Source organism: Tamandua tetradactyla, chromosome 3 (assembly GCF_023851605.1).
Source record: "Tamandua tetradactyla isolate mTamTet1 chromosome 3, mTamTet1.pri, whole genome shotgun sequence".
Taxonomy (NCBI): domain Eukaryota; kingdom Metazoa; phylum Chordata; class Mammalia; order Pilosa; family Myrmecophagidae; genus Tamandua; species Tamandua tetradactyla.
This window is the reverse complement of record NC_135329.1, coordinates 66071048-66093589: the sequence shown is the minus strand read 5'-3', so window position 1 is coordinate 66093589 and position 22542 is coordinate 66071048. Positions and strand designations below refer to the sequence as shown.

At 49.4% G+C, this 22542-nt stretch overlaps 1 protein-coding gene across 5 annotated transcripts in view; it reads right to left on the bottom strand.

Moving 5' to 3' along the window:
- LPIN1 (lipin 1) overlaps nucleotides 1-22542 on the bottom strand; it is a 127349-nt gene that overhangs the window by 11486 nt on the left and 93321 nt on the right. For all 5 annotated transcript variants that reach the window (XM_077153226.1, XM_077153227.1, XM_077153228.1 and 2 more), the window contains 6 exons: nucleotides 16787-16879; nucleotides 13784-13863; nucleotides 8543-8669; nucleotides 7287-7435; nucleotides 6953-7039; nucleotides 268-420 (listed from right to left, as the gene is read on the bottom strand). In XM_077153226.1, coding sequence (XP_077009341.1) covers nucleotides 268-420; nucleotides 6953-7039; nucleotides 7287-7435; nucleotides 8543-8669; nucleotides 13784-13863; nucleotides 16787-16879 — 689 coding nt within the window. The remainder of the gene's footprint in view (nucleotides 1-267; nucleotides 421-6952; nucleotides 7040-7286; nucleotides 7436-8542; nucleotides 8670-13783; nucleotides 13864-16786; nucleotides 16880-22542) is intronic.

The window sequence follows — 22542 nt, the reverse complement described above, 5'->3', positions numbered from 1 at the left end:
TCTAGAAACTGGAGAGCACTGGGATGGAGAGAGAGCAGGGCCAGATAACAAAGGGTCACATCATGCCGAGCTCATGGATCCAGGCTTCACCCTGGGAGCTGTGGGGAGCCAAAGAGGGCATCTGGCTGGGAGACCTGCATTTCAGACTGACTGTTCCTGGTGCCCAATATGGAGCATGGGGAGACAGGGCAGGAAGCTAACCTTATGGAGCTCCCAGCAAGGGGAGCGAGGGTCTGGGCAGGGAGGCGGGCTGAAGGGAGGAGTTACCTGTGCAACGCAGAGAAGAGACTGCTTGGGCTCAGCAGCAGGGGCCCCTGGGGCAGCACCGTGCCCCGCTCGTTTACCCAGTGCAGGTACCCCCTGGTCATGTCTGCCATCCCAATAGCACGCGCAGAGCAGTACAGAAACTTGTATCCATTTCTGCAAAAGACAAAGCATTCGTGTTTAATGGCATCATAAAGGGGAAACTTCTGTGTTCACAAGCCCTGACCACTATTTGTTTCACGGAAGCTCCTTTGCAAGTAAAGACCCCATTATACAAAATCCTATTTCCAATAGGGAAAGAAGCCTGAGCATTTAGCTATAATTTACTAAGCACTTTCATTTGTCATTTCATTTAACCCTCATGAGAACTCTGTTTGGTAGGGATTTTCCCCCCTGATTTATTGACAGGGAAACAGATTTGGATGAGTCCAACTGGTCAACCTGCCACGTCTCCTCCCAGCCAAGGAGGCCCTGTCCACTTGTGCACAAGATCTGCCAAGCGAAGCCCTGGCTCCAGCACCGACCCCACACCTGCCCCTCACACACACACACCATCAAATTCATACACACCATCAAATTCCTCTCCACTGGATAATTCCTACCAGCCAATAATTACATGCAGCCACTGCAGCCACGAAAAAGGAAAACCAGCAAACTGTACCTGCTTAGGCCTGCTCCAGCTCCAATCCCATTTCTCTTTTGCCCTTTATCATACAACTTTGCAAAGAGTTATTTATATCCACTGACTCCACTTTTTCCCTCCTCAACCCACTCTCATCGGGCTTTTTCTACCTTCTTCATTGCCCCTGTAAAGGTCCCCAAGGACACCCACCTCACAAATACAGTGGCCAATCGCAGCTCTCCTTTGACAAATGTCTCGGTAGCATCTGATGCAGCTGGCACTCCTTCCTCTAGAACACTGTCCCCTGGCTGAGGCACCCCACCAATCCCCAGCCCCGTCCTCTCTGACCACCCTTCTCAGGTCCCTTTCTGGCTCCACCTCCTCTCCCAGCCTCAAAATGCTGGCATGCCCGGGGTCCGCGGACCCCCAGTCCCTAGCTGATCCCACCCACTTCCGTGGCATTAAACACCACATCGAAACCGACACGGCATAAAATGTTTTGTTTTCTGTTTTTTGTTGTTGTTGTTAAACACAGCACAATTGCTTTAGCTGGACAACATTTCACTTTTTAAACTGTTGAAAATTAAGTGTCCGAAATGAGATGGGCTGTAAGCATAAACCACATACCACATTTCAAAAGTCAGCCTAAAAACTAAAACAGCTCCTTAATAATTTTTACACTGATTACATGTTTAAATTATACTTGGAATACATTGGATTAGATACAATATATTAAAATGGTTTAAAGACCATCTTTACACTGTATCTATCAAATTTGTATTTCCAGTTAAGTCCCCTGTCTTAGGCTCCAGCCCCATATATTCAATTTCCAAATCCATGCCACCCGTTAGACATGTAAGTCTCAGATGTGGATGGTCCAGCACTGAACGCTGCAGCCAGCTCCTCCCAGAAGCTGCCCTGGGCCTCACCCCCTGTCCCGGCCACCCTGCTCAGCCCTCTGTCCCAGCCGCCCCCGCCCTTAGCCTTGGTCGTGGCTGCCCTGCTCAGCCCTCTGTCCCAGCCACCCCCACCCTCACCCCCTGTCCCAGCCGCCCTGCTCAGCCCTCTGTTCTGGCCTCCCCTGGTCTCACCCTTCGTCCCAGCCTCTAGACAGTCCTCTTGGCCCCAGCACGTACCCACCCCGGCCATGCCACCACCATCCTGGGCCTCCCCTGCTGCCTCTTCGCCCCACTCCTACCCAGTAAGTCTCCACACAGGACCTGAAATAGAAGTCTCAAGACTCAAACATCATGCGGAGACCTCATGAGGGTGGCCAAACCTCTCAGAACATAAGCCATGCTCTCTGCTGGGGCCCCAGGGCCAACAAGACCTGGACGTGTGCTCGCCCCAACCTGCTGCCTCCCTCCTGGAGAGCCACCCAGAGGTGCTCCCGCCCTGCCCCGGGCACCTGCCTGAGCCGTCCCCTCTGCCTGGGTGCTCCCCCGGCAGGTCCTCTCCTCCACTCACCTCCCCTGCTCCCCCACTCCAGCATCACCCCCTCAGACTGCTAGAACTCCAAATAACACACACACACACACACACACACACACACATACATACATACATACATACATACACACACACGTTCACTCCCTCCAGGCACTGCTTCCTGGCCCTGCTGGTTTTCTCATCGCACATCTCACTAATACCACATCTCACTCGCGTGTGTGTCACGTCAGCCTGCAGTCAGCGAGTCAGCTGCCACTTCCCGCCCTGTGCACTGCCCCCAGAGCCGTGCCTGGTATTGGCTGAAGGAGCCAGTCCCCACCCCGCCCTTGCCAAGGCACTGTACCCCCATGGACATTTTATGGTGGCAAAAGAACCTGCCTCTGCATTGCTTAGTAATACTTTCACTAAAACCAAGAAACAGAAAAGGCTTCAGACAAAAAGAATCTAGAAATATAGCTCGTTTAGAACACAGGAAAGCATCTGATAATCAAATCACCTTTTTAATTAAATGTCTTCGTATTTTACCTCTCTACTTAACGCCATCTTAAAAAAAAAGGTCACTATTTCCATATCAGCTCTTCCCATCCAAGTCCTAAGAGCTCATACTTGCAGAGGTCTGAGATGCTCATTTCATTCAAAGCTTCAATTTCAAGTACATTTCAGAGTCTGATCATGCCACTGAGGTGCTGTCACCAACAAATGTCCTGTTTCAAAGGCCATTACTAAGCTTAGCTGGAAAATCAGTGTGAGGACGTCCAAGTGAGGGGAAAGGCTTGTTGGTGGCAGTAACTCTCATGAAAGCTGTGCCCCTGCACGTGCCCCCTGGATGCTTGGGTTGTGCCAGGTTTGCAGAGCTTGTGCACAGAAGTGCCCTTGCTGAGAAGGGCAGTTAGCAGCAGGCACACCCTGCAGGGAGACCCAGCCCGAGTGCCTGTCCAACCCTGTGCTCGCCTGTCCTTCCAGCAAGCTGCATCTCCTTGGCCCCCCCTCGCCTCCCACTGAGCTGGGAAAGCACTGTTGCAGGCACAGACCCTGCCTTGCAGGGAGAAGGTGCTACGGGGAGAAGGATGAGTGGCAAAGAGGCATGTACAAGGTTCATTGGGCACCCAGGGGCAGGAAAGAGCATCTGAGCAGGTGCCAGGAAGCAGAGGTGCAATACAGACACGCATCCTTCGTTTCTTTAACATTCTCCCCAGCTGAGGCCAAAAGCAAAGCAAGGACAAGTCATGCCCAGGGTTAGCGGGTCTTCTTTCTCTGTCCCAGTTTCGAGACCCCTTTCCAAACCTCCAGCCCAGAGAGAGATCTAAATATTTGGGGAAGATGACCTCAGGGACGCCCTTTATTAGCATCTTGGCCCGGATGACTGTTGTTTTTTTTTTTTTTTGGCGGGGGGGGGAGTTGCCCTGTTGCTGGAGGATGCTGAGCACACTGACCTGCCTACCCAATGTCACAGCAACCAAATACCTCCCCAGCTTTGCGAAATGTCCGACAGGCAGGGAGGGAAGGGCCCTCTGAGGAGGGGGGGCACCTTGCCCCTAGCCCTCTGTCGCCAGGTGCCAGCCTGTCTCTCCATCTCACTTTTAACCCAGCTCCCTTGTAAACCCAACTCCGATGCTGGGGCTTAGCCCGAGTGACACGTCCTCTGAGACCCCACCACCACCAACACCTCCTCTTTAGTCTTGCCCTGCGCGGGCTCGTCACCGTGAGCCTTGTGCCTCCTCTGTGGTCACCATGTAGCGAGGGCAGTAGCTCAGGCACCGCCGACGCCGGCCAAGTCCCTTGGAGTTCTGAGAGCCCGGCCCAGAGCAAGAGGGCCAGCTCCAATGCACACACACGCTGCCAGCCCGAGCACAGCCAGGCCTGGCCCTCCTGGCGAGAAGTGACCCACGAGATCGCCGGGTCTGTCCTCACATCCCAGGGGAGGACCAAACCCCCTGAGGAGCTGTCCCTGGCCGAGGGCTGGAGGCGCGTGAGAGCTGCCAATTCTGTCACCACATCACCCTCCTCTCCTGGCAGACACGAGAGGGCCGTGGGGGAAGAAATAAGTAACTGCTGCGGGGAGAGAAGAAAATGGACCTGAATCAATTGCCAACAAGCATCCCCCATTTCAGAACCTTCAAGCTGGAGAGGAGACAGCCTTAGGCCACAGACATGAACTAATTTATCCACGGAGACACAACAAAAACACTCATCCTAGCCATTCTGCGGAGACACCGATTTGTGGCTGATGAATGCAACAATATGCCAAGTAAAGTAGAAAACTAGAGACTTATTGCCCAGATTTAGCCCCCACCCCCAAAAGATCTAGTTATTTTAGGAACTACTCCTCTTGACTTCCCTGCTATTAACTGAAAATACATGAATATGAAGGAGTTTCATATCTTTTCCATTTGTATGGTTCTTTTTAATCAATAACTTACATGAATCTAGAGAAAATCACAGATAATCTCTCCCAAGCTGACCATATTCAAGCAAGTAATCAAACTCAGCAAAAACAGAAATTAAGTCGTCTTTATTTTCTGTTGCTTCCCAACAAGTGGCTCCCTGCAGCCACCTGCCTAGAGGCTGAGTGTTAAAGTTAAGAGGTGCCCAGCTCCACGGGGAGCAGAGCAAAGCAAGAGTGGCCAGGACCTTAAATTAAACAGCACATTCTGTTGGGTACCCACGGGGCTCCAGGAGCCTGAACACCCCAACTGCACACAACAAACCCAGTGAGCAAACAAATGCCAAATGCTCCTTCCTCTACACCAAAATGATGGCAGAAGTGCCCTGCAGCACCTCCAGTCCTGGCCCACAGACCTCACTTGCTCTAAACCAACTGAGCAGGTGCTCTCTGGTAAGCTACTCTTTCTTTCAAGAAGAGATTTCTTCTGTTTCGAGACAAGAAGATTTACCTTATTTATTTCCATGGCTGCAAAAAATCCCATTGTACAGACATGCCCCATTTATTTACCTGGCCCACTATAATGGACATGTAAGTTCTAACTGTTTCCCTATTTCAAGCAGTGAGGCCATAAGCATTTTACAGAGACTGTTTATTATACATGAGGTATGTACTAGTAAATATATGTTCACATACTGAGGGACGAGCCACTGCAAAGCAGATTTACATCGAGACCAAAAAGGCAGCTATGCTCTCATGCTGTTGTTACAGCACAGACAGGCCTAGATTTATTTAGGTTCCGAAGGCCAAAAGGAATTGGGACAAACGACTCACTGTCCTGACCATGAGGATTTCTTTCAGCTAAAAATAAGTGCAATTTCCAGTGTGATGTGAGACTGAGCAGCCCAGGAGGAGGGGTGGGAGAGGGGCCTGCACAAGCCCAGTCCACGGGGCTGCGAAGGGGGTGGCTTCTCAGAGGGCGCCTCGCGACCCGTTCACGTCAGCGAGGGGACCCACGCTTCCACCCAGCAACTGCTCCTGGAAACCTCACCGGCTGCGGAAACGAGGGCGGCAACCTACAAGCCATGAGACGGAAATACACAATGCGCTGGGAAGCACCGAAGCCCACGCGCACGGGCTGCATGGGTGAGCCAGGGGAGCATGTTCTGAGCCCGCAGCTCAGCTTCCAGGCAAAGGCTCAGCGTGGGAAACCGGCCTGCAGGGACAGACACACGCTCTGTATGTTTACGCTTCTGCAGCCTTTGCCTCTTCTGTGCTTTTTGAAAGAAGCTTGTATTACTTTCATAATTTTTAAAGGATACAATCTGGAAAAATAAGTCCCATGAGCTGGGCATCAGGGAAGAAATCAGAAACTTTTAATCCTGCGAGGGAAGGAGTCCGTCCCCCTCAAGCTGCCCCTCACTGTCCTGGCCTGAAAACCCAGGAGGCCAGTGAGCACATCCAGCCCCTGATGTCCCCAGCACCTGCGCCAAGGCGAGGCCTGCACAGGTCACAGGTCACAGGTCACAGGTCAAGGCCTTCAGTGCTGGATAAATGAATGCATTTACCTGTCTCACAGAGCACTGGAAATAGCTTTGGCCCGGCCAGTGCAAGCCAGAGCTGAGAACAGAAGGCTGGAAATCACGAGATATGGGCTGAGTCCTGGCTCGCCGGCTGTGCCATCCGAGGCCGGCCATCCGCAGCCCAGCCCTGCTCTTGCTGGACATGGGAAGAGGACGCATTGGTGGGAGAAGCTGTCCTATGAAGGAGACTCCCCTACAGAAAGGGCCTCCTGAGTGAGCTGTCAGCTACCACGCGAGCTTGGCCAATCACTTTACCTCTGAGTTCATTTTGCTCATCTAAAAGCAGAAATGGCACCCCTTCCTTCTCAGATGCTGGTAAGTCCTAAGTCCAGTAGCCCCTGTGTCCAGCCCGAGATAGCAGTCCTGCTTCTTGGGGTGGCCTCCCCATGGGTGTTTTCCTGCTCGGCCACTCAGCCACAGCTCCACAGCCAGGTGCACCAGGCTCTCTGGACCCACTGCCTGGCACACAGCTGACCCCCCGTCATTTCCTCAGTCTCCCCTGCCACCTGTGCATTTCCGCCCGCCCCAGTTTCTGGTCTTCTCTGACAAGGAACGAAATGTGGGGTCACTGGGACTGCCCGTGCACACACGCAGCCGCGGGGCCTGCAGGATGGAGCCCGAAACAGGCTGGAGAAGAGGGCCAGCACTTACTGGCTCACTTTGTGGTACAGTTTCGCGATGCCCTGGTGTGTCCAGTCCTTCCCGAGGGTGGGCAGGATGTGGCCAAGAGTGTCGGATCTGCACAGACACGGAAAGGAGGAAAATAAGCAAAACAAAGAGCAAAAGGGAACACCTGTTCGATTCACTCCAGCACAAATGCTTCGTTTAAAATACCAACAAGACCCAAGACTCGGCTTCTGGGTAGGAAGCCTGAGGCCTGGGGCCCGGCCATGAGGGCATGAGGAGGAGATGCCGGCAGGGGCTGGTGCCAGGGCAGCACCAGCCCAGCCACAGGGAAGGAGAGCTGCCGGCGTGGGCCGCTCACCTGGTGATGGTGCCGTCGATGTCGGAGATGATGACCCTGTCGTCCCAGTCCCACAGGTAGATGGTGGCCTCGCAGCGGCAGGTGCCCTGGTACTGCGTGGTGACGCTGAAAACCACGTCGTTGGGGCCGTTCTTCAGCCTCAGGCTTTTCTGAAAAGTGCCACAGGGTCATCTGAGGGCCATGTGGGGCAGCAGGGCTCAGCCTAAGAGGGCCACCCGGCACCGCGGACTCTGTCTCTGCTCTGGGAGAGCAGTGCTCTTTCAGGCAGGATGGGCGATCCAAGCTGCACCCCAGTTGTGCGTGACGTGGGGCTGCTTACAGGTCTGGCCTGCTCCAGGAGTCCTGGGGAGTACGGGGAGGGCTACAGGGCAGACACGCCCACTGCCCGCCACTAAACGTGAAGCTCAAGGTTGGGGAGATACACTAACCAGCACGAAAAAGTCTCCTCTAAATAGCCATGTTTTTAATGATTATTACACTGGCACAGATGGTAAAAATAAGTCTTGGTTATCACTCACAACTTGTATTCCAAAGAATAAGTCTCAACCCAAGGACACCATACCAAATTCAGAAAGCAAATTGGCCTGGGCAATTCTGAATCTCTTCTACATCAGCACACACCAGCTCTGCAGGCCGACACGGCACCAAACCTGCGAATGCCGGGACCCCCGAAGCGTGGCAGCTAGTGGGTGTCTGGGCCACGGCCTTTTTCCAGTAACCCACCACAGCCAAGCCTCACTCCCCACCAAGACCAGGACAAAGAAAAGGCTCTGTGTGCAAACAAGCAGGGATGTCTGCTCGGTGGCTGGTCACGGTAAACGTGGTTGAGGGAGGTAATGGCCTTCTCAAACAAGCCTTACACGTCACCAAAATAGGGCACTGTGAGCAGACTGTGCCATGTGAAAGCCTCCAAATCCACCCCAGATATCCACCTACTGAAGGCTACGTTTGCAACAGCCTCTCTCCCAAACTGGAAACACCCCTGGGAGAGCTCCCAGCCTGTCTGTCATTTATATCTCAGGGTAAATTAGTTCAATCTGAAAACAGCCTCTGGATGAAGGATAAAAGGAAAGTAATAATTGAGGTGCCAGCCCGCTAGGGGAGAAGCTGGAAGCTTGGAGTACCAAAATGAGAAGTCTGGGGCAGCAGGGGCACCGGGACAGAGAAAGAGGGACCTGGAAGAGGGCCCGGGCCCAGGGGTCTGCGTGCTAGGGCTTGGCTGAGACCTGCCCCCGTGGGGACGGCGAGGCACTCACCAGCTGCTGCGAGCTGAGCCGCAGAGTCTTTCTGTAGCTGACATTGGAGCCTAGAGGCGGGTGGCCCAAGTGCGAGGGTGTGCCAGCCACGTGCTCATCGTCGCTGGAAGAAGACTCGTGCTTGGCCCTGTGGCACACGGGATGCAAGTGCCAGTGAGAAACACACCAGGGCCCTGATGAGCTCCAGCCCTGAAGTGGGGGCTGCTGGGCCCTGAGGGCCTCCACCTCGCTGGGGGCAACGAAACCCTCCCGACGTGGCTCCCATGCTCTCGTCCCTCCACGTTAAACTAGGAGACAGCTAGGTAAGTTGAGGTAAACTCCCTCCTTGCCTAGGAAGATGTTCACAAACATTCTCCACCTCCCCAAGCATGGGGTAGGAACCAACGGTGCAATCACACAGATCCGGAACATTTCTAAGGCTTTAAGCAGGAATCAGGGCAAAGAAGGAAGTCTCAAAACCCCCTCCTCCCAAGCCCCACGCACCACCACCCCGTGCTGGCCCACGGTAAGGAGCCCGGCCCTGGGAGGACGGATTCACCTGCTCACAGCTGCTCGGACAGTGCCCAAGTCCTCCACGCCTTCTTGTGGCGGGGCTGGCAGCACAGGGTGGGGACCATGTTCGTTCTCTCTGAACAGCTTATGTCGAGTGCACTGACAACTACATCTGCCCTAAACTAAAGCCTTGCTGGGACATGGTCCCAACCCAGCAGCACGGCTCTGCTTCCCATGCCTGTCACCTCTAAAAATGTCCGGCACAACCCAAGTTGCTTTGAAATATTTGTGGGACTAAACGGAAAGGCTGAGTGCCCGGGGCAGGCATTCCAATCCTCAGTGCACTGCCTTTGGCTCAGTGTAGCTGTCGGACACAAGAGCCACAAACCTGAGGGAGCCCCTCGGTTCTCGATCTCAGTAAGTGTTCACTGCTCACTGCAAGTGTTCTGTTCTGCCACTTCCAGGTTCCCCTCGGCCCCTCCCCATCTCCAGGACATTATCAGCTATCTCCTGTGCAGCCCAGCACTTTCCTAACCCATCTGTCTATTCATGAAGCAGCTCCTACATCACAGCCCTGCCAGTCCTGGGGAACTCAACTAGGGGGGCACTTGGGCAGGCCCCAGCCCTATCACTTCTACTGCATTGCACATGGCTCCCTGGTTTGCCCCCCAATACTCGTGCCGTGCCCAGGTGCAGAGGTTTGAGCAAACAACTGGTCACCATTCTGCAGGTGCTGCACTGGGCAGCCAGGCCCCTGCTGGGTATTTGCTGCAATAAGAAGGCAGGAGAATAAGGGTGGGAAATGCAGATTTGGAGACCACTGGTGCCCCGGCTGGGGGCAGGTGACTGCAGGCTGAGAGGGCAGTCGCTGAGCCGGCCCCTTGTGGGTACCACAGGGCCGTGCTGCATGGGGAAGGCTGCTGCCTGGCACTAAGGGTCAGTAAGGCCCAGGTATGTGCACTGGCTGGTGGTGCTAGGTTGTATTACCTTAGACAATCACCTCTTTTTCTTTCAGTCTTGATTTCCTTCTTTAAAATGCAGAAGAATAAATTGCACCCCACTCACTAGAAAGCTCCCACTGCAGGCAGCTGGGAGACAGCAGTTGGGAAAGAAGACATGGCCTGAGGGCATCAGGGTGGCTTAATGGCTCAGAAATTGCCCTGTGGGCCTCAGTGGAACCTGCAAAGTTGAGGCGGTCCAACAAGCACCTTCCAGCTCCACCATCGGAGGACCCTGGAGCAAGGTTGCTTCTCCCAAACCACCACCTGCAGCTTTCAGGTGGGAGCGCATCTGGCCTTGTCAAGCAAATAGAGCCCACCTTGCAAAAGACAAAAAACGCTCGCACTCCAACAAAACTGTTTTGAGTGAAATGAGAGCAAAATAAATGCAAACAAAGCTCCCAGTGACAAAAATGATGTGTGTCTCTGCAGGAAAGGCGCAAAGGGGAATCTCTGCTACCATCTGCTGCTTAAAAAATAAATAAGCACATGTGCATGGGCTGCCGTGTTTGTGGGAACAGAGATACAGAAACAAAAAAGGAGATGTGGCCTGGCTGCTGGTAGTCCCAGCACAGGGCAGGTAATCGGTCATTTGCGAGCTGCACGGTCAAGATTTCGCCCAGTGTAGCATGAGCAGCTCCTGCTCAGAATATCCCACGTTTGCAAGAGCTGGTGAGATGGCACTTACTTTACACTGTCTGCAAGAAGCAATGGAGCAAAACAAAAGGGTTCATGTCACTTGAAAATCTGCTTTCAGACCTGCTAACATCTGAGTTAGCACTTGTCAGCACACGTTTCTGAAAAGGCATTTTAATTATGTGGGTGGTTACAAGACGGATTCCTGGGCTGCCCTGCTACTAAGGCCCTTCAGTTAGGAAACCATTCCAAGACCTTTTTAGTCAAATATCTGAGTCCAATAATTTCTCAAGACAACTATAAGTTCAGGATGCTAAAATACACAGATGCACATTTCTCAAAAGAATTTTACATTAATACTTTTCAAACTCTCAATTCCTCTTCAGAAGAGTCCATTTTTAATTTTCTTCGTTTGACAAAGAGCATTAAGGGTGGATAGTCTAAAATATTTCTTAGATATTTTGACTGGGAATGTTCCGTGTGGAGCAAGCCACAGAAGGGTCCCGCTGCCCACTCCGGCCTCACTGCCCACCTCCTCCCTGGGTCCCGTGGGGCCTCCAGGGAACAGGACCATGGCAGCAGTGATGGCGCCTGCCGCCAGGCCAGGCTTTTCGGGATGGGCGTCATCTCTTGTCTACGTGAGCAGACATTCTTCATTTGGCCCATGGGACATTTTTGAAAACATCTTGTATCTCATGGTTTAAGCTTGAGCAGGAACAGGTCACGCCCGGCACCTGGCACCTTCCTTTCTCGCACTCTGGGTGTCTTCCACATGCAGCTATGGTGAGGGTTAAGTGAGAAGGTGCTGATCTACCCTTACTCGGCTCCTCAGATGAAAAAGAGAGCTCACGGGGGTTGTCTGACAGAGCCCCACCCCTGAATACCTTCACACTCAGGTTGGGAAATTACTGCTAGGACTGAGACGGCTCTTAAAAAGAACTCCTGGAAAGCAGGTGGCTCTGTGCAGGAAAGCCTCCAGTTTAAGTTGTTTGGACATAAAGTTTGGATCTTCGCTTGTGTGGCTTCTTGTGAATGCCCCTCTCTGGCACCCTCCTCCTGGCACTCTGCACATGAGCATAACACTTTTACCTGTGCTCAGGCATTGACACACAGCCCAAGGTCAACAGTCAGCTGGTAGCTCAGGCAAGATTCCAAACCATGTCTGCCCACTGCCCAAATCTGTGCTGATTCTGTGGCAGCCTCCTGGCTTCCCACTTAGAGGAGCAGACTCCTCTCAGGTTGGGGTCTGGGCACCAGGTTCTCTCTGGCTGCTTCCTAATGAACCCAAAGGACAGCCTATTCCTAGTGTCGCCTCTAACTCAGAAAGGCCTGCTTGCTTCCTTCCAAGGTCACTCAAAGTCAAACTCAAAATTCCAGGTTGGGACATATCCAAGTACTCTGACTTGAAAGCCCTTCCCCAGAGAATGAGGCAGAGGTGAAGGCCAAACAGAGGGGCAGCAGCACCCCAGCTCGTGAACATGCTCCCTTCTTGTGTGAGAGGCTGTGGACACAGCTGCACAAAGCAGCAGGCAAGGCGGGTAGTGCCACGACCTGCAGGTCTTCTTCCCGAGCACCCAGTGAGAGCTGCCAGGGGCCATAGACCGAGCTCAATTTTCCAAGGCCCTGCATGCTCCCTTCTCCGTAGGGAACAGGAAAGAAATCAGATTTCTCTTACTTGCCACATGCAATAGTACACAAGTTTCTATTTTCCACAATGAATTCAAGAAATAAAATAGTTTAAAATACAGAGCTGCATGGTGATGGCAGCACAACATTACAAATGTAATTAAGAGCACTGAATTATATATGCTGGAATGTGGTTAAAAGGCAAACTTTTAGGTTGCATATATATTACTAGAAAAAAATTTTTTGTAAATAGGACTGTACAACACAAGCAGTGAACCCTACTGTATGCTATGGACTATGGTTGATAGTGGAATTATAAAAATGTTCTTTCATGGACTGACAAATGCACCACATTAAAGCAGGTAGGGTGATGTATGGGAACTCTGTTTTTTATGCACGATTTTTCTGTAACCTACAACTTCTGTAATAAAAATAAACATACACACACACACACACACACACAAACACACACACATAGAGAGGAGGAGAGGGGGACTCCAGCCAGGAGTCAGGGGCTTGCCAGTGTCTCCTAAACTCCAAAGAGAGAAGATATCGGGATGATCCTGTCAGTTCTGCAGCAGCTTAGCAGCATGCACACCTACTACGTGGACAACAGCACACACGTCTACTTCACAGCATGCACACCTACTACATGGCCTGACAGCACACATACCTGTTTGTTATGCAGCATACACACCTACTATATGGCCCAGCAGCATGCACACCTACTAAGTGGCCCTACAGCACACATGCCTATTACACAGCATGCACACCTACTAGGCAGCCCGGCAGCATGCACGCCTACTCCATGGCCTGGCAACATGCACACCTACTAAGTGGCCCTGAAGCACACACGCCTACTATGCAGTTGGCAGCAGTTCACCTCCAAGACACAGAAATGATAAAGATTTGGGTCTTGACCTCAATTAACCAGATTGCATTTTCCATCTGAAAAATGAGGAGTGGGCTGCCTATGCTTCTCAGCCCTGTGGAGATAAGGTAAGGGGCGATACAGTGCTCTGCTGGTGCCCTTCATCTCACTGGGACGGTCCCCAGAGGGGGCTCACCTGCAGGCCGTTCAGACTGCAGCCATCCACGGGCTCAAAGCTGGCCTCCCCATGCCACGTGGTGTGAACCCACACCCGCACCCTAACCAGGATCACACGCATCCTGGGGAGTGTGCAACGGGGATGGAGAAGGACAAGTTTCTCCAGAGAGGCCCGCTCTACATCACTGTCCGTGGGGTCCAGGGTTACCCCTTCTGACCACAGAGGTGGCCCCATGAGAAATTCTCTCAGGACAGCATCTCGCTCACGCCTCACATTTGCCCTGTCCAGTCGGCACCTAAGGGGCAAGTGTTGCCCTGTCCAGTTGGCCCCTAAGGGGCAAGTGTCCCGCTTTGCTGAGAAGCCAAGGTGAGGTGTGACAGAGCAGGGCTGCATCCCCTAGGTTGGGGGAACTGCAGTCCCCAGAAGCCCTACCACTCTACCTGGTGGCCATGCCAAGCTGTGGCGGCTGCTCTCCAGTATTGAGGCCCTTTCCAGCCAAGCACTGCTCCGGCTTACTTTCCTGGAGAAGAAGACAGAGAAGGGGTCTGAATGCAGCTCACATTCCACGTTCCACATTCCACAAGAGGACAGAGCCACCAAAGGAAGACCCTTCCTGGGGCTCGCACTCTGGGGAAGGCCTTGGAAGTTCTGGATATCTCCATCTGGGCAGGCTCTACTTAGTCCTTTGCTAAGAAGTATACAATTCAGCTGAGAAATATTTTTGACAAAAATGGGTCTGTCATCCTTAAGTGTCTGTGGCACCAAACCAAACCTTATAATCACTGTAGCTTTGCAAAAGCTATATCAAGGGCTGCTTGGATATCCGAGGGCTTTCAAAATAATTCCTTACAATTGCTCTTAGAAATGCTTGGAAATATTTTCACACCATATTTTGCTTGGGAAAAAAGCATTTTCTCTTTTGCAACACCACATTTTCTTAATAGAAAATGCTCCTCTGAGGTACCATAAGGAGCCTCAAATTTCTTAGAGAAGACCTGGGCTCAGGCCTGCTTCTCCCACTGCTGACGCTAGGGCAAGCCAGGTGCAGCAGGAGTCTGGCCGCCTCCTCTGTAAACATGGGGCGAGGACACGCCCTCCCCAGCGAGGACATGCTCTCCCACGGCTGCTATGGGCACTGAAGGGGCACCTGTCCATGAGCACAGCACCTGCACAGAGCAGGCATGGGGAGAGCAGAGATGCTCTAAGTTCTACAGGGCCAGGGAGAAACTCCAAAGGAAAAAGGATATTCAAATAAATCTCATTATTTGTGGCCACTGGGTCAGCAGGTAGGTTAATGCCTTCCAATGCACAGCTTTAATACAGAAAAGGAACACATAAACAAAGTAAGAGGTGTCTTAACACACAATAACTGCGAACTATTTTTAAGCATCTTTTAGCTTTTCATAAGCACACAAGCAATCGACATGATGACATACCCAGTCATTTTGATCTATTTAGTGAAGAAGGTAACTTAGCGACCACTAGGAACAACTCTCCATTAGGCTAGTTAAGAAATAAACATTCATCTGAAATTATACTTAATTTCATGCCTGCATTTCCATCAATCCATATTAGTGATAATTTGGACAACTATAATAAAAATGTCTTTGAAACAGCCCCATCCTTAAGTTCCAGAACATTCTGCTCTCTACTAGGTAACTAGGAAGGCCTTTTATGCTTTAAGATGCCCTAAGGTAAAGTCCTAAAGCCAAGTTCCATTACCGTTGGAGGTAATGGAACAATCAGTAAAAGTCAGGATTGCTGACAGAAAATGTCAGAGAACAGCTAAGGCTGATTAAAGTCTTTTTTCCCTTTGAACTAATGGAATAAATATATTGTTTACCGTTATAAGAACCCACCGCTGTCCTGGTGTTCTTCTCACATGACATTCCAAAAGTAACCATCATCCCTCTACAAACATTTGCCAACCCCCTACTCTGCCTCCAAAAAAGGCACAAGGCACCCGGCGGGCATGACAGCTGTACATGGGCTCTGTCATCGTGGAGCTTAGGGTCTTGAGGTGTCAATCTGCTGTCATACTCATAAGTGTATAATTATAACCTCTGATAAAATGTATGCTGGAAAAGTTCAGAGGGCTACAGAAGCTTAGAAATGGCCATCTAAACCGCCTGTTAGTTAAGTGAAAGGGGGTAAAAAGATCCAACAGCAACCAGGCAGAGAAAAATAACACAGCAGTGGACGTGGAGGAAATGCTACTTCTAGTCAGTAAACCTCCAGCTCAGAGAGAGGCAATAGACAAGGCTGAAGAGGGAGGCAGGGGCTAGAAAACACAAATCCTGCAGAGCATGTTAAGGATATTGGTCTTAACTGAAAGACCCCTGAAAAACATGAAGTTTTAGGCAGGGTGCACGACGAATAGGACTGGTATCCAAAATGGACAGCAAAGAGAGTGAAGAAGAGAGGACAGGCCTGGGGATGCAGAGACCACATGGAGGTAACCCTGGGAGAGTCAATACTGGTGGGAATTGATGCAGAGAGAAATGGACAAATGTGAGAAAGATTCTGGGTACTAAACTGATAGAACTCAGTGATGGACTGAATGTGGGGAGTGTGCAAAAAGGAAGAATCTAGACTAAGCAAGTATCTGGCCTGTCCACCTACAGCTCCAGTGATGGAAGAACTCACAAGAATATCAAGGGTCAATTCTCAACAGGCTGAGCCTGAAGTGCCCTTGAAGTATCCACGTAGAGGAATAGTGGAGACATCTACCTAGTGGGCTTCGTGATAAGTGAACCTGGAGTACAAAAGAGGGTCTGGTTTGGAAGGAAAAATGGAAATGTCAGCATGGACATGGGTGAGACTGCCTGCAAAAAAACGCCAGGAGAAAAGCAGAAGAGAAGGCCCTAAGGTAACTCTTGATGAGCTACAAACTTAAATGGCCTTACAGAAGGGGCTAAGCTGGCAGCGGCCTAACACAGGAAGTGTTTCAAGAAATGGGTTGAGAGGCCAAGCAAAAGGAGACCTGCAAAAATTATGGGCATTTATACAGAGTGATCCAAAACTATAATATTGAGATATGTCCCTTAAGTGAAATGACAAATGAGAATTAATCTAACACTCTAGGTATACCTTATTAACATTATCCTTACAAACAGCAAGATGACATTTGATCAAAAAATAAATAAATAAAGCTGAGAGGACTCTCACAATTGTTGAGTTGAATCCCTTCCTTTTACACTTTTCACAGAAGCAGGAGTGACCTGAGCAGGGTCTCCGAGCCCACAGGTGACAGAGTCAGGACGAACCCACTTCCTCACCCACCCTTCTTGTCTGTCTTCCCTCCCCACGCAATGGGCGCTGAGCTGGCCCATCAGAACTCAGTTCTGTGGCAGATTTCTCGGAGAGCAGAGCATGAAAGCTTCACTACTCAAAACCCCAATTTGCAAAGTTAAGGGGAAACATGGCTTGTTGTGTGCGCTCACCTCCGTGATTGTGGCATTTCTTCCGCGCCACGAAAACCACCACCGTCTTCCCTTTCTGGGCATCTTGTCCCTCACAATGGACTCCACAGTGGCCTGTTTCAAACGGATGGTAACATAAATAATGGAGCCAAAGAAAGAGCAACGCAGCACATCCAAACCAAAAGAAACACACGTGCAAATTAAAGTAAGATTAAAAAAAAAGAGAGAGAGAAAATGCAACATACTGTTTGTGAATTAAAAACTTTAGAGAAGCAAAACCTAATGGCATCCAAAATTACATTAAGATAACTTAAGCATGAAGACTTAAGATGTTAAAGGAATAAGCAAACACCAAATAAGATATAACGCAACAACAACAAAAAAAGAAAGCATTAAAATATCATTAGTGATTAGTAACACCAGGAAGTTTCAAATTAAAGTGACTTATTGGTTAAGACAGTAATTATTACTCTCAATACGATGATTATAAAATTAAAAATGAAATGATTAATATGGAATACAGGATAAAACAGTTTTAAACAAAAGATAAAATGTTTAGGCTCATTTATGAAATGTAAATTTCTAAATTTTGACAAACTGCTTGGATTTAAAATCTAAACTATTAAAACAACAATTCATATCCCGAGACTTTTGCCTTAAAATGAACAAAAGTGCGAAGGGGTAAGATTAAATACTAATTAATAATTTTCTAAGCCTTTCCAAAGGACTAAACATCTACTTAAGGGTTAGTCCCAAGACAAAAGTAAATATTACCTAACTTCCTGTCCTCATTTTACAGAGTTATCAAGAAAGTTATACCTCAGCTAGTAAAGACAAAGAATAAGTCTTTCAATATAGGTTGCAGGTAGGTCACCTGCAGGTAAGTCACCTATTTAGCCTGAAGGATGCTTCTTTTTATCATTTAAAATATCCTGTTCGTAAAAGAAACTCTAAATATACTATATGCAAACCATGTACAACCTGCCTTAGTTTATGAATAGGAAAATTCACGAACTCCAATTTCCCTAATATCCCTGAACTCACCCATAACTGTAACACAACCCAAATTTTAAAAGTAAAAACAGGATTGTTTTCAGACCCAGACAAACCGATTTTAAAGTTCATTTGGAAAACCAGCCTAAAAGAATAACCAAGAAAATGCTGAAAGCAATGGTAATAAACAGGCACAAGCCCTACTAGATATTAAAATATATTTAAAAGCTATAGCAGTTAAAAAAACTTAGTGTTGAGACTGCACCAACATGTCAGTGGAACAGAAAAGAAAGCTCAGATAAATCCAAATTGCTGCAAAGACACAACGTGCTGGAGGCTGAGATGGCGCCAGTGGGAAGAGGCCCTGAGAAATGCACAGCAGCGCTCAGTGGCCATGCCAGGCCTGCCGGCAACCACCCTGAGTATACCATCCCACTCTCTTGCCAGCAGATCCCAAACTCTGCTCAGGAATCAAGGTCAACCTCAGGGAAGAACCTCAACTGACCCAGGCCACCCACGTTGCTACTCGCTCTGACCAATGGGCCTAGGGTTGGTCAAGTGACCAAGGCTGGGCCCGCGAGGCAGGAGAAGGCTCCCTCCCCCTACTCTGAATATGGTTGTGTGAGGAACTGACAGTGGAGCAGAAAATCACAGGGAATGAAGGTTCTTATTACCTAAGATAATAAACCTTTATTGCTTAAGCCACTTGTAGTCACTCTGTTTCCTGTAGCCAAAATCATCTTGACTCAATAAGCAATTGGTAAAAATAATTTGGCGTCTTATATCTCACTCACTACACTCAAGAAAATCTAAATAGTGCCGAATTATTTATTACTCCCAAAATAAAATTCAATGGATCAAAGATTTAAAGTAAAAGAAAGATCTACTGGTCTCCGGTAGATGGAGATAGTAGCGTGAAGTGCCCCAGGTACCACTGCCCCACAGGATTCTGGACATCTAGCAAAAACTGGCAGAGCCATTTTCCTCAAAACTCCAGGGAACAGTTAAATGGCTGCAGTAACTGGGCAACTGCCAAATCAAGAAAATGCTGTGCTTGAAAATCAGCAGGCAAAGCTTGTGGTGCCCTTTCTTGGCCCTGTGGCAGCCGCTCCCCAGCGCGGTACGGAGCAGCCTGCACTCACATATGTGTCTCTGGCCCTGATTTCGAGGGAGCAGAGTAATCCCGATGCAAACACTGGGGTGCCTGAATGTCAGTGCTGATTCATCAGTGGGAGCAGAGCAATCAGACCTGGAAACTTGTCTTGGGCTCGCTCTCCTAGCATCTGTCCTGCAGGCAGACAGCTAAGGCAGTGTGCAAAATGACAAAATCAAAGTGACCCGGGACAAAGGACTATCCATGAAGTCACAGAAAAGAGTACCCAGAAGTTGACTTCACTCCAAGGCCAGCAAGCACAAGGGGAGGACAAAAGGCTCCTCCACGCTCAGGTAAGACAAGAGAGAACCTTGCACCTCACATTCGCCCAGGCTGATCTCTGCAAAAGGACTGATACGCTCTGGAGGAGACCACCAGCCAAAGCCCATGAAAGGTGCTTTTTGCTTTGGCTGGTTTGTTTTCCTTAGCTCTTGGCACTGAAGGCAATCCCTGTCATTTGATGCCATATAACTAGGTGGATACAAACTTAAGGAACAGATAGCTCAGGGACTAAACCCTAGAGTGAATACTGACATATTAAAATGTACAATGTGCAGCAAAAGACTATAAGACAAAGAAACAGGATGTGACGGTCTTTCCAAAGGAACAAGATAAAAATCCAGAAACCACAAACAAAGAGGACCAGACTTTGGGTATACTGGTCAGATGTTTACAAAATAATCCTCATTATGCTCGAGGAGAGCAAGGAAAACACAGAGGAACAACTAAAGGATATGAGGGAAACAATCAACAATATGGGATTCTTTGTAAAGAGTGATAAATCTTAAAAAAGAACCAAACGGATTTACCGGAGTTGAAGATCATAGTAACTGAAATGAAAAATTCCCCAGAGGGCTCCAAAAGCGGATTGGGGCTGGCAGAATACAGAATCTGTGATCTTGAAGAAAAGACAATTGCAGGCTGAGAAGTAAAAGAGAAAAGAATTTTGAAAGAGCAAACAGAGCCTAAGAAACCTGTGGGACACCAACCAGCACAACAAAGTACATATTGTGGGAGTCCAGAAGAGAAGGGAGAGAGAAAGGGGCAAAGAAATAATGGCTAAAACCTTCCCAAATTGAACAAAAGACATGTTTATATCCAGGAAGCCCAATGAACCCCAAACAGCACCCACTCAAGGAGAATCATGCTCTGACACATGGTGGTCGAGCTACCGAATGCTAAGGGCGTGGAGAGAATTCTGAAAGCTGCAAGAGAAAAGCAATGAGGTATCACAAGGATGGCCCAATGAGAAGTGTCGATTTCTCACTGGAAACCGTGGAGATAAGAAGTCAGGGGGATGAAATAGTTAAAGTGCTTAATGAAAACAACTGACAACCAGGGTTTTACAACCAGGAAGAACTTCTTTCAAAAACGAGAGAGAGAGAGACTTTGGGGAAGATGATGGGATGAGGGCAGGCAGAACCCATTCGTCCACCATAAAACCACCAGAGAACAGTAAAAACCATCCAAGGCAGCAGTTTTGGAGTCTGCATGACCAGAAGGCCCTCTGCACTATGTGGGGAAGACCTGGATGGAAAGCGGAGAAATGACGACTGAGAAACTGTAATGACTCAATCACGACCCCCTAGGGCCTGCCAGACTGGGCAGCCAGAAAGCGGCATGCCCCTTTCCCCCCTGTTCCAGCTGCCCGCTGGGGGGTCAGCCCTCTCCAGCCCGCAGTGCAGTGCTCCTGTGAAGAAACCAGGAGACTCGGCCACAGGCAGAGACCCTGCTGCGGGGCTCAGTGTCTAACCCCACCCTTGGTGTGGGCCCTGCAGGCACCTTGTACTGGGGGAAACTGGGAGCCCTGACTTGGGAGGACAGAGCACAGGAGGCAGAGAAGATCTGACGAGTGGCCAGTGAAAGAGGCTCTGGGTCCTGCTGCCTCGGTCCATCTCCACCCCAAGGCCTGGGGCGCTCACCACATGTACGGGCAGAGAGGCGGGGCCAGGCAGCAGTGCTGCAGGCCAGGTGCCCACCCCCACTCCAAGGATGTGGGCGCTCCCAGGCTGGCTGTAGGCTGGGGAAGTTGAGCCACTGGGCCCCAGCCCGAGGTCATTCCACACAGGAACCTGGGGTTACCAGACCCACCACGTAGATATCAGATCCCCAAGTGAGTGGCTTCCAGCACACACGGAGACCTGCAGCCTGGACTGGACGTGCACCTGGTCTGGACGTGCACCTGGTCTGGACCCTACCCAGGGTCACTGAAGTCAGGGAGAGGCTGGCCTGAGATGAAGCAGTGCCCAAGGGGGCCATCTGCTAGGAAATTGCAAAAAGTGCAGCTTGGCAAGCGGCCACCCTGCCCAGCCCCCAGGACCTCCAGGATCTCAAACCAGGGCTGCTCCTCCCTCAGAAGCCCGGGCCACAGGCTAGCTGAAACTACTGACAAACCAAGTGCCAAAGGAGTCCTTCCATGCAAGCCCAAACAATTACAAAGACTTGCACCAGCGAGGGGAATCAACGTTCAAAACAAACCTACCAAGATAATCAAATGCCAAGAAACCAACAAAAAAAAAAATCACAAAACACATGAAGAAGCAAGAAGACACGGCCAAGCCAAATGACCAAATGAAGAAGACAGAGGAGACACAGAATTTGGAACAAGTAACCAAAATTGTTTATACAATTCTCCTAAATAACTTTATTGAGTTGGCCAAAAACAAGAAGGCTATCAAGAAGACACTAGAAGAGCATAAAAAATTCAAAAGGATATGTAGAAAAATAGCAGAACTTAAAATGGAAATGAAAGCTACTGTAGATCAAGTAAAAATATATACTCTGGAGACACAAACAGCAGCAGCCACAGAAGAAGTAGTAGTGAAGTAGAGGACACAGCAATTGAGTTCAAATGCACAAAAGAATAAATGGCGAAAACAAGGGAAACATCTGTATTGGATCTCAGAGAAATGAAGGAAAACATGAAGCACCCAAATATACAAGTCACAGGTATTCCAGAAGGAAAAATTAAAGTGCTAGGGAGATTATTTGATGACTTAATTGGGGGAAACTTCCTAACCTTTATAAAAGACAAACATGCAAATCAAAAAAACCAACGAACCCCAAATAGAATAAATCTAATCCGACTGTCAAATGCTGAAGAAAAGGAGAGAGTCCTGAGAGCAGCAAGAAAACAGTGATTCACCACGTACAAGGAAGTCATATAAGACCAAGCACGGACTTCTTATCACGTAGCACAGAGGTGAGAAGGAGGTGGTATGATACATTTAAGATTCTAAAAGAGAAAAATTGCCAGTCAAGAATTCTTTATGCAGCAAAGGTATCCTTCAAACGCGATAGAGATCCACGCATTTCCCAAAGAACAAACAAGCAAGGAAAACAAACAGAAAAACCAAACAAACAAAAAAATTCAACAAATGGTGCTGCAATAATGGGATACTCACATGGAAAAATAATGAAATGTGACCCCACCATAGAGCAGACAAAAAAAAGTGATGAGTTTAAAATTTTCACGGAGAGAATTTGTTAACAAGACCTGCCCTGCAAGAAATGCTAAAGGAAGTTTTTCAGCTGAAAAAAAGAAGGACAGGAGGGGGAGATCTGGAAGACAGCATAGAAATGATGGTCATCAATTTAAGGATAACAAAAGGGGTTTTAAAAAAAGCAGAAT